Below are 12,327 nucleotides of genomic sequence, written 5' to 3'. Positions count from 1 at the left end.
TCTATGCTAATCTGATCAGTCCCCACTAAAAAGTGAGAGATTCTTATTCCATTAATTAGTTCATCAATTAGTGACGTAATTTGTTTACCTTTAATACCAAGTTCATTTGCTTTTTCTTTTTCTTTTTCTCTCTTTTCTTTTTTTGCGTATTAACTTCAAATTTAAAAATGTGAATTCATATTCATGGGTTTTTGGAATGAAAATGGAACTATAATTTGGAGGGAAACTTCATTACGTATCAAAATTAATGTATAAGTGAAATTCTTTTACTCGATCTTTAAAATGGTAACTTTAAGTATGTCAATGAGAACTTAAAATTTTAATTCAAAAGAAGATGTAAGCATTGATAATTTTTTTTATATAGACGTCTACAATTACATATATTCTTATCATGAAATTAACTTCAAATTTTATAAAACAGTGAAGGCAATGTGTTTTATTTAAGTACTTTCTTTTATGAATGGTTAGGTCTTATAGTTCATCCAACATTCAAAAAGACAATCAATTATTTTCTTCTAGATGTACTATTTCACGTTTCTTTTTCAGTAGATTTTTCTTTTAATTAAGATATATTTCACAAATTTTTCATAAAAAAATGTAAGAAGTAGAAATAAAAGAGAAAGAAAATGCATAAATTAATTTGTTAAAGCTTTCTCAAATATTTTTAAAATTTTTAGTTTAAAATCAGAATTTAAATTAATTTTATTCTTTTCTTATTTTTAATGTTCTTCTTGATGAAGATAAGTCATAAAAGTAGTTTGTTTTCTCGTCGCTTTCATTGAGAATTATTTGGTTAGGTTTTGTCATATGTGCTTAAAGTTTCAACTGAATCTGGACTGAAGCACATGGAACAGTTTCATGCTGAATCTACAGAAAACCCAAATTATTCTACACTTGTAAACTTTCGAAAAAAAGCCATTGTAATATTTATAATTAAAAAAAGTCAATGCATTTATTTATATCTTTAAAAATGACACGTATTACTTGTATTAAAAATTTTGTTTTTATTTTCTTGACTATTATCTATTTATATGAGTTTGTAAAAGAGAAGTATATGATATTAATTAATATTTGTAGTGTCAATGATCTATATATAATTTATTCATTGCAAGCATGCACATAGAAAGGTGAGATCATAGTTTATCATTGGCACTAAGAAAAGTCTTGTGATAGCAAACAAAATAGTTTACCTCATCTATATAATCTCTATATTTAACTTGTATTAATATGATTTATTATTGTTCAATAATTATAAAACTAGAATTAATTAATGGTTGGAACTTTGAACTTCTCACAGATAAATTTCTTTAATTATGTATAATAGAGGTAGGAATAATGAATGATATTTGGTGGTTCTGGTAAACAGTAGTGTATTTTGTATACACATTTTTTGTAGATAATGTTTTTTATAAAAGTACGAAACAAAAATCTCTTGTCTGAATGCAGTAATAAGAATGGCATATAGAGACACGTGGAGACACCAAAAGGCATGAACATGCTCAAAGGCTAAAAGTTCTAACATCATTAATCTTAATAATACATTAGTTAAACTCCCATGTCTTAGAACCTTTGGAGTAAATCATTCACTTGCTTAATCATAGCCTCGTCTCTCTATTTTCTAATTTTAGGGCAACAAGCCAGTTATTTCTAATATGGTGTATTACTTTTTTTTCATATATCTAAATTATTATTATTACTATTGTTATACAGTATTACTATTATTGAAGTTTTGAGTTTTTTTTTTTAATTTGATGTTATTAATACATTCACTAATTAATATAAAATTATTGTTTTTTATTTATTTTTTATGATGCTCTTCTTAGAATTATTAATATTTTTATTTTAACATAGATGATATATATACATATATATATATATATTGACTTGAGTGAACTTCCTTATTTCATATTCAATACAAAGATCTATGTTATCTCTAATTTGAAATGTATTTATAATTTACATTTATATGAGAACAAAGGAGAGAGCACTGGTAAATATTGTATTGAATTTTAAGTTATTTTTAGTTGGATAGTTTGAAAAAGTTAGTAGTTTTTAATAACTTATTGATACATGTATTTTTAAAAAATCATATTGTTTAATTTTTGTAAAGTCTATATTTTAGTAGATTTTTATGTGTTATATTACATTAAGAAATTTAGTTTCTTATTTGATACTCCATATAAAGATTATGTATTACCTTTAATCGAAATTGTACCTTTGCAAATAAGAGGAGGTAGTATTCTAAATCGTTGAGTTAAATTGTTTATTTAGATAATTTAAAAGGATTAATGATTTTTCATGACTCAATAGTACATTGATATATGCACATTTTAATAAACATTTCACATGTTCATAAAATTTTAATTGATTACATTTTGTATTGATTTTTCGGTATATATTTAATTATGGTTGATTTTATGTTTCTGTTATCATCTTGAATAAACTAAATATTATGTAAAATATTGTCAAAATTATATGAAATATAAAAATGTTTTTAAGATTTATAGACAAATCAACAGTAAAAAAGAATTGATTTTTTTAGTATAGAAAGTAACACTTCTTATTCTTATTAAAAGAGTAAAATTTACATTTATTATGACAAAATTTAATGCCATTCATACAACTATAAAACCAATATATGGAATGAAGTTAAATGAATTCAACATCTATATGAACATAAGAGAAGAGTGAAAAGAATTATTCAAATTATGCATAGTAATGTTGATTGTAATTTATTAAGATAAAGTTTAACTTATTTATCATTATCATCACAACAAAATTGCTTCTTCCTTTTGAATAAAATATTGTGTACTCTTGATTCTCAAATAAATTAAAGAGAATAATCATATGCTCTAAAATTTGTCCAATGCACAACAACTTTTCATCTAATTTTAACACAAAAAGTATCATGACTCACCTTACCTCCTTATCTTGTTGTAAATCCAATGTTGTCTTTGTCTTCTACTTCAATTAATATACTCTCTATTACCTAATGAAAAAATTATACATACATAGACTTCACTATCTCTATATGATTGTTGTCCAAATAGCATACAATCTTATATTCTTGAGTTGTCTTTCAAAAAGCAAACAAGTTATCTTTATCATTATCTACTTCAACAATTGAATTTTACTACTAATTGCCAAAGAAAAAATATCCTTTTAAACATGTCCAGGCCTTTTGCTACTATTATATTGTAGTTTATCTTTATTTCAATACTTTTTTTCTTCATCGTTGTTCTTCGTACAAATTTCGCACATTACTTTAATCCTCAATTATTTCCTTTTTGTCTGTAATAGTCGCTTATCCTTTTTGTCACCATTTCTCAAAAGGTTATTCTCATAGTTTCATTTTCCATTTTGGAGTTTGATAGACATAGTAACTAATAGAATAAAACATTTGAAATCAAATTATAGAAAGTGATTTGCATATCAAATTATCAATTCAATGTGTAGTCACGAGATGAAACACAATATTAGTTTTTTAAATACAGCAAGACCTTTTATGGCGTGTATGGCCACCCGTGAGACATATTAATTAGACCATAAAGTCTTGAAAATTGGGAAACAAAGTCACTTTCAAGCCAACTAATAAGAGTTCCTTAATTAGCTCTGTAAAACACGAACAACGTCTTCCATGAATTCCACACACATCATACACTTTGTACTAGTTTTTAATATTTTCAAGAAATATATACAAGAGCAACCAAAGAACAGCAACCACCCAGTTAAAGATTGGTAGTTGGTAGTTGCTATCTCAGCATGAATATTGAACTACTCTTAAAACCAAAGTCTTTCATATGAAAACACCTACTCAATGATCAGCTAGTTACAAGATCATTTCATGAAATAACTAAGGTCTTGTTCTGATAAACTTCTTAAATAAAACTTACGAGACGAGAGTAACGATATTGAGTGTAAAGAGTTTCTTTATCCCTTCAATGATTAAATGAAAGAGTTTCTATTATCCGTTTAAAGGAACAATGATCAAAAGATTTCACAGTTGCATTCATAGCAAGGTACTCAAACTTCACCTAAGAAAAAGATACAACACAGAGAGATTATTCATTCATAGTGAACAAAAGTGTTCTTGACAATACGAAGATGAAGTGGAGCAAATATACTTGAGCAGCTCATATTCCATTAAGAGTGACCACAACCGTACGCGGTGTAGGATAATCTCGATGTTCACAAAGCCATATACCCTTAAGCATAAAGAAAAATAAATTATGTTTTATTAATAATTGGAAGCTAAATTAATCCATGTCCTAGTGTTCTTTTACAAATTAATTAAATGGCATACCCTGTTTATTGTACATTTCCTTCGGTTACTATGTTCTGTGTGAAACTGATGAATATATTTTCTAGAAATTAGAAAAATATTATATATACGTTTCGGTCCAATTTACATAACCGATTTTTGATATTCTTTTTAATCCAAAACCTCAAACATAACATAAAACACATTAATTGATGAAATATTTGGTCAGATTAGAAGAAAGTGGGAAGAAAAAACATGAGAACCAGTTTAGTACTATAGTATTGAGCAGGATATAGGTAATTTTTTTACCTGCCAGGTCCCCATATTAAGCTTTCCATTTGTAATTGGTATCCTGAAACCACATTATATATCATTGAAATGCAACTGCTGATATATTTTTGTAGCATAATGAATCAATTCAAAGAATATATATAAAATATATCTTACGTGAGTGCACAACCAAACATCGATGATTTTATGTGTGCCGGCATGTCATCTGCTCCTGCAAAATATATATGTGCAAATTGTTGAAGTTAACACTTGTTTAACATTCCATACTTCAGGTAGTCCGTCAACAATCAAATATTATCATCTTACTTTAAATTATATTAATATCATGTTCACTAATTTCATATTTATTAGAAGTCGAAGCTTTATTTTTAAAAATGAAAAAGAAATATTTAAACTATTTATGTTTCGAAACATAAGTAAGATGAAACTATTAGACATTATAAAAACACGATATTAATTTATATTTGAATACATTAATTAAATTTTTTATAAATCTTTCAGGTTTTAAGATATTTTTTAGTCTTACTAAGGGCATCCTAACAATTATCATAGAGTTATATTATCCCTTAGTACAGTAGTGAAAAAAAAAAACTAACCCTCTAAAGTGTGCTTCCATGGCGCAGATGGGCCCTGCAAAGTATATATACATTTGAAAATTCAATTCAAGGCCCTTTTTAGATTAAAATAAATTTATATAAATATTAATATAAGAACTAAGCAGAAAACGAACCTCTGGAACTATCTGATTGAGGAATATTTCTGTGTCATCTCGAACATCATAGTCATAATTTTCATTGATGGTGAGAGAAGCACTTGTGTGATGCACTATATGTGTAGTTAGGAGTTCATTCTATCAGCCCAAATTGGATTCAACATCATAACAATTCAAAGGATATTTGTTTTTGCACCCATATTTCTCCATTTGCACCCTCATAAATATGAAATTCCTTACTTTTTTTCTTAAAAAGTATATTTTTGTACAGCACATAGATAAGGGTGAGAAGACGGCAAGAGGGCTACGACGACAAGGAGTGTCAGTACCATTGGGGTGCAAAACGAAATTATAGAGGTGCAAAACGAAATTATAGGTGTGCAAAACGAAATAACGGAATATAAAAGGACCAATAAATGAATTTACTTACAGAAGAGATGGGCTAGGCCACACTTGAATCCAGACAATTCTAGCCCAACTTCTTTCAAAATCTGAGCCGATGGCTATTCTTGGTTTAATAAAATCAACTATTTGAAAGCATTTATATGTAATAAACAACAGACTATATTCACGCAATAAATTAAAATTAAAAGGAAAAATTGTAATATCTTCCTTTTAAATGATTTTAATTTTTTTCACTATTAGTCTATTAATTTTAGAAAATTCATTTTATTCAAGCTCTATGAACTTTTAAATTAATTTTTATGAAATTTTAAGTGGGTATATGAGGTGTATGGTTCAATTTAGTAAGAGTAAAACAAACAAAAAATTGTGTATGAAAAGACTTGAATAATAATTTAAGTTTGTATGAGAAAAAAAGAGAGATTAAAATTGTAGATTAGTCTATCAGTAAAATAAAAAGAATTGCAAAACTTTAGGACATTAATTGCATGTTCCATTAAAAGAATTGAAATCACCTCTCTACAATATTACAAATCATGATAGATTGAAAAATATCATGTTACATGTATATGATGACCCAGCACATAACATGAGAAATAGTTTTCAAAAACTGTAACTGCCAGATGACCAACTTGTTAAGAACTTGGCTTTTAACTTTACTAAAAAACTAAGTTAAAAGGACTATATAATATTAACCCAAAACAACCAAGATTTATGACACTAATAAAAGATTGTCCACTTGAAATATATGAGTTTAAACCAAAAATATATTAACTTAATATTTAAAAAATAAAGAATATTAATCATTTAAAGAGTTAAGAAGGAAGCTTATAAGATAAGATAAATCTTTGATCCTTAGACCAAAGAACTCCCCCTGATGCTCTAACTTGAAAACTTGACATGATACTAAGGTTTTTTGACAAAAAACATATACATGGGATCTACAAAGAAGGGATGTACAAACAAGTTCAAGAATTGACTCACCTTAGAAGTTACTAGATGACACCCACGTTTAAGGGGAGGCAATGTTATTGTCTTTTGAGACCACTTAGGAGCAGCTATGGAAGTAGGGTCGTTTATGGTTGCTGGGTTTGTTTGCAGCGACTTCACGCGAACGGGAACCTTAGCTGCTAAACAGATTGAAGAGACTTGCATCATTAATTCTAGTTGAAATGGAAACTAAGTGCTCAAATTAGTCTCATTATTGAGCCATGAAATCAGCCCTTTACTATATGGTAGAATCTGTAATATAAGACAGACACTGGTTGCGATTGTGTGCTGCAAGATAATGGTGCACTTTTGACCACAAATCTATGTATAGATTTTCTGCCAGAAACCAATGGTTATGGTGGGTTGGTTCGTTGGTTGCTATTAGACCAGTTTTTGTTTGTTTATAAATATAAATCTTTATCAGTTTAGTTTTAGAAACTATACTATTGTTTGAAAATGTTTTGAAGAGTTATTTTCACTCAAATAAGTTAGATGTTTTGTTTTGTGATAATTAACATTTAATTTCATTATTATTATTATTGTGATCCTTAATTTTAAATTTAATTTAGTCTGATATTAAAATCTCAATCCATCGCGTCAAAATTGGAATTATTTTGATTATTTAGATATTCTAAAAGTATTGTAATTCCAAACAAATCTTAATAACATCCAACATACATAGATTACTCTTTCGACTTGCTCAATTAAATATTTTTAATATATTTTTTTCATCTTTTTTTAATATACTACCTCCACAAATAGGAAAGAAAATTATTTGTTTATATCAGTTGTCTAAAGTCCTTTTCCTTTTGAGGTTTAGATAGTAGTGAACTAGTGCCATTACAAATTGTTTGACTATTTTTTTGTTTAACTATTTTAAAAATTATGAATACTATCTTTGAAATATACATATCAAAATAATGATAATAAAATTAAATTTAATATTTTAAAAATGAGTGTAGATGAACTGAGAAGAGAGTGTCCCGGTCACTCAGTGAAGCAATGGCAGCGACAATTCCTTTCTCTCTGCTGAGGTACGCTTTCTCTTTCGTTTTCATCTTCTCTCACTTCCGTCTAATTTCTTTGGTTTCTCTTCGAATTCGTTGCAGGAACTGCTCGCCATTGAAACTGGCAACACCTTTCGCTCGCAGAGGCTCCAACTTTAATCTTCTTCTCCCTCTTCAACCACGCAGGTTTCTGTTTCTCTCCTCGCTTTTCTGATCGTTTAACCACTTTTTGTCTTAATTTCTGGAACTGAGCAAAAGTTTAGCGCTGATTGAACTTTCAATTTTTGTAATTATCTACTTCTCATTTACCCATCGCAAATTATAGTTTGCAATTTTTTTCAACTGTTATTAGAGAATGCGTGTTAGAGAGAGTGTGACTGCATTACTCATTTATGAAAATAGGAATTAGAATTTTAATTCTTTTTTTGTCAAACTGAACCTTTAGAAGAAGGCCTCCGGACCCAATTGTTGTTATAAATTGACTAGCCTCTTACGGATCTCTTTTGTAGAGTTCGTACCGAGGGCCATAAGTTTGATACCGATGTCTTATAAATTCTTCCCATGGAAGAATATTTACATGACATAAAGTTGAATACCCTAAGTAATAAAATCCTGAGTCACAGAATAAAAAAGATATTCTTTTGTCTTGAAAACATTTCTTTCTGCTAATAACTGAATAAAAATTTATTAAAAGTGTGGGTCTTACAAAACTTTGCGGTGGAATAAGAATTGCTTGGAGATCTTAGATATGATATAGCATAGCGAGATGCACAAAAGGAGAATCAAGACATAGAGATGAGTTTCGCAATGAAGATAAAATATGTGGGGTGGGATAAAATATTTGATGTGATACTTACGGGCTGAGACTCTCCCACCTTTTGGATTAGTTATTTGTGTTGGACTCTGCTCTTGTACCTAAGTCTTGATAGTTGTTTTAAAGGATTTATATATGTTATGATTGGCATTGTTACAAATGTTTGGGATTCATCTGCTATTAGTCATAGTTAAAATCTAGTGTTTCTGTTGATTTGAAATATACATGTTTGATTTTCATCTTATTCGAAATTTTGATTTACCCTTATTTGGAGTAAGTAGAGACTGTACCCTAGCTATGGACTTGCTCTGTGATCTATAGATGTTTTTTGACATCTTGCTTAGTTGTTACAGGTTGGGCTTTAGTACTCATGCCACGAACAATGAAGAGGCCGCAGCAAAAGCAGCTGCTGTTAATTTTGACAGTGAAGCTCCTACAATGTAACAGCCTTTTCACCTGTAGCATGATTTTATTTATTTATTTTTATTATGGTTTTCTTCTAATTCATGGATGTCTAGTTATATTGTCATGATTATTGATTAAACTAAAATACATCGGAATGCAAATTTCACTGCATGATATCAATTTTCCAAAAAGATTCCACCAATATTGAATTTTATCCTTTTGTCTCACTCTAAGAATGATGTTAAAGATGACATTGGTTTTACATTGAAGGAGTTCACTGAGATGTAAAGATTTTAAGTCTCTGCAGGTTTCCCTTGCAAATGATAACTGTGATAGTCAATATGAATATTTGGGACTGGTAAATATAATCCGTGTAGTATGGCTGGAACCCTTTTGGACTTCATACTATATGCAAGATCTGTATTTCTTGATATTTATGGATTCACCGGCACATACATGCACAGATGCATGCAAACTTATAATTCCTTAATCTTTTTGTTGTGTTTTTTGTCCTTGTTAATATTGTGATCTCCATTTCCTTTCCAGATTCGATAAGATCATAAATAAGGAAATACCTTCAAGTATTGTATACGAGGATGAAAAGGTTCTAGCATTTCGAGATATTAATCCGCAGGCTCCAGTTCATGTTCTAGTCATTCCAAAATTTAGAGATGGATTAACACAACTCGGAAAGGTCAATAATCGCCTCTTTTATACGTGTACACTGACAACAAGTTGTACATGATTCTTCTTTTTAGTGATTCTTTCGCTTTTACCCGTATCTAGATACTAACATCAAGAAAAAATACAACGATTTATTATGTATATAACTTCCTGTATAATATTTAGGTGAATAGCTTTTTGGAAAAAGTCTAATTTCTCATGAAGGTTTGTTAACTGAAATTGTTATGCCTATTAAGATGTTTTTGTGGAGCCCTGCAAGTGGAAGATAAGAAGGATCATTGAAAATAGCAGAATATATAACTTGTCAGTGAGGTCCCTAAGGAAACAAGTCTTGATGAATAGAAATTCAGTAATTTTACATGCTTGTCTAAGAGGAAGATCAATATGAATTTAAACAGAACAAAAATACCGATTTCAGGTACTCTGAATATGTTGGTTTTGAATTTGTGAAGTATCTTATCCATAATAACCAGAGTACATTATTTTCGTTTTCGTCTCATGGTAGTCTAATTTTGAATATATTTTGACATTATAGAGCCCCAAAAAGTTACATTTTGATTATAATTTTCTTATCTTCAATCTTTAATTAATATTGCTTTATAGCTGGTTCTCGGATTTTTTGTTAATTTTAATCATTGAGTTATTTGGATGTGTCGTTAGATAGCAACATTACACTGTTTTGTTTTATGATCTGATTTGACAATTTTAAAGAACCTCTAGTGTTTATATGCCAAAAGAGGAGCACATATTTCTTTAAGGCCACTCCATCACTGTAGGATATTTTCCGATCTCTCTGTTTGCAGCAAGGAAAAGATGAGCTCTTTTTACGTCATATAAAAATCTTCTTTTGCAGGCTGATAGTAGACATGGGGAAATATTGGGTCAACTTCTGTATGCTGCAAAAATAGTAGCTGAGAAAGAAGGTATCGTTGATGGATTTCGTGTTGTCATCAACAATGGTCCGAGTGCCTGTAAGCTTGTTTCTGGTCAACAATTTGCTGGATTTTTTTTACTTGCTTATAGTAGTGCAGCAACCTACTAACTTTATCTTCTCATACTCTTTTATTTTGTTAGGTCAATCAGTGTATCATCTGCACTTGCATGTATTAGGTGGGAGACAGATGAATTGGCCACCAGGTTGAATTCTTGTAAATTATAACTTGAAAATTTCTGATGAATCCCATGGATATTTCTCCTCCAAGAGCTGTAATTTTGTGACCTACGTATAAATAATATAGGAACAAGAAATCCTACAGTTTTTGGTTAAATTATTGTTCAGCGGAAGCTTATATGTAATTATTAGATAGAAATGGTGAAATGTTCGTTAATTTTTACTAGGAAAACCTACTTTTTTTATGTCTCGAATAATAATATTAGGTAGAATATTTTGCCATCTTGCCGCCGAATGGATTTTATTGTCATAACTTCCATCAACTTTTCATGATTTTCTACTGTGATTGATTAATTCTGTGGTAAGCAAAGTAGACTATTCGGTTGCAATGGTAGAAAACACTTCTCGCATATTTTAGTCTATGATTTAATCTTATTTTGATGTAAGAAACTGTCACATACGATTTTAAGTTAAAAATATTTTTGGTGCTGTACATGTCACATTAACTTCTAAAAAAATGGGTTTTAATTTCTATATTTGTAATTTTTTTTGTTCCTATTATTCCATGTTATCAAATACTGATATTAACATGAAGTTATTATTATGAAGTGTAAAAATCGTTTTAAAATTTATTGTTAAACATGATTTTGGCTTAGGAAATTTGAGAGATGATCCATCATAAATTTGTAACTACAATTTGTTATCAACATTAAGGCATTTCCAAATTGTTATTCATTCTTAAGATTCCATAATTGCAACTACTGAAAAACATGAACTTTATATTTGAAGAAATAAGTGCTCTATTCAGGAGATTAATTATAAGGTTTACATGTTTCCATATATATATATATATATATATATATATATATATATATATATATATATATATATATATATATATATATATATATATATATATATATATATATATATATATATATATATATATATATATATATATATATATATATGGGTTTGTTAATGCGCCTGTTTTTCAGTTGGTACATTTTAACAATGTGTATCGAGTTTTAGTAGACAAAAATACCTTTATATATCATGGATTAAGTTTTAAGGTTAAGGGTATTTTAATAATTTTCATTCTCAAAACTAAAAAAAAAAAAACTCAAACCCTTACTTACCTCTCTCATTCCTCTCAACCCTTTTTCTTTCATCTCTCTCACTCCAACCTTTTCTCTGTCATCCCTACTATAGCTCCAATTCAAAAACAACCTTACAAAAAATGATTTTATAATGAGTTTTCATTTTATAATTTTTGTCTTATCTAATTTTATCCAATTTTCACAAGTATAAAGAAATTGGTAATTGACCTTGAAAAAATCAGAAATACTCGCTGTTAAATAATTTCTTACAAAAAATGATTTTATAATGAGTTTTCACTTTATAATTTTTGTCTTATCTAATTTTATCTAATTTTCACAAGCATAATGGCATCAAAGGAATTGGTAATTGGCCTGGAAAAAATCAGAAACATTCGTTGTTAAACAATTTCTTACAAAAAATGATTTTATAATAAGTTTTTATTTTATAATTTTTGTCGTATATAATTTTATCTAATTTTCACAAGCGTAATGACATCCGAAGGTAATTGGCCTGGAGGGTTTATTTTGAGATGATGATTCAACATATGTA

General features: G+C 28.5%; 2 protein-coding genes across 4 annotated transcripts; one reads left to right on the top strand and one right to left on the bottom strand.

Moving 5' to 3' along the window:
- Window positions 1-3,903: 3,903 nt before the first annotated feature.
- On the bottom strand, window positions 3,904-6,933 carry LOC108331059 (UPF0047 protein C4A8.02c). 2 transcript variants are annotated; one of them, XM_052877057.1, is made up of 7 exons: window positions 6,651-6,933; window positions 5,695-5,767; window positions 5,283-5,377; window positions 5,149-5,182; window positions 4,709-4,763; window positions 4,571-4,613; window positions 3,904-4,205 (listed from the first exon to the last, which is right to left on the bottom strand). In XM_052877057.1, exons 1-7 carry the CDS (start codon window positions 6,822-6,824, stop codon window positions 4,134-4,136), a joined length of 546 nt encoding a protein of 181 aa, XP_052733017.1. In that variant the 5' UTR covers window positions 6,825-6,933; the 3' UTR covers window positions 3,904-4,133. The 2 variants fall into 2 exon arrangements, with proteins under 2 accessions (XP_052733017.1, XP_017421166.1); XM_017565677.2 differs by having other exon boundaries at window positions 5,695-5,755; window positions 6,651-6,928.
- Window positions 6,934-7,546: 613 nt separating this feature from the next.
- LOC108330810 (14 kDa zinc-binding protein) lies at window positions 7,547-10,959 on the top strand. 2 transcript variants are annotated; one of them, XM_017565370.2, is made up of 6 exons: window positions 7,547-7,690; window positions 7,766-7,849; window positions 8,831-8,917; window positions 9,429-9,576; window positions 10,420-10,537; window positions 10,641-10,959. In XM_017565370.2, the coding sequence occupies exons 1-6, from the start codon at window positions 7,659-7,661 to the stop codon at window positions 10,706-10,708; spliced, it is 537 nt and encodes a 178-aa protein (XP_017420859.1). In that variant the 5' UTR covers window positions 7,547-7,658; the 3' UTR covers window positions 10,709-10,959. The 2 variants fall into 2 exon arrangements, with proteins under 2 accessions (XP_017420859.1, XP_017420858.1); XM_017565369.2 differs by having other exon boundaries at window positions 8,822-8,917.
- The last annotated feature ends 1,368 nt before the right edge of the window (window positions 10,960-12,327 follow it).

This window comes from Vigna angularis, chromosome 4 (assembly GCF_016808095.1).
Source record: "Vigna angularis cultivar LongXiaoDou No.4 chromosome 4, ASM1680809v1, whole genome shotgun sequence".
NCBI classification, from domain to species: domain Eukaryota; kingdom Viridiplantae; phylum Streptophyta; class Magnoliopsida; order Fabales; family Fabaceae; genus Vigna; species Vigna angularis.
The sequence above is the reverse complement of the archived record's forward strand: the minus strand, read 5'-3'. Positions and strand labels throughout refer to the sequence as shown.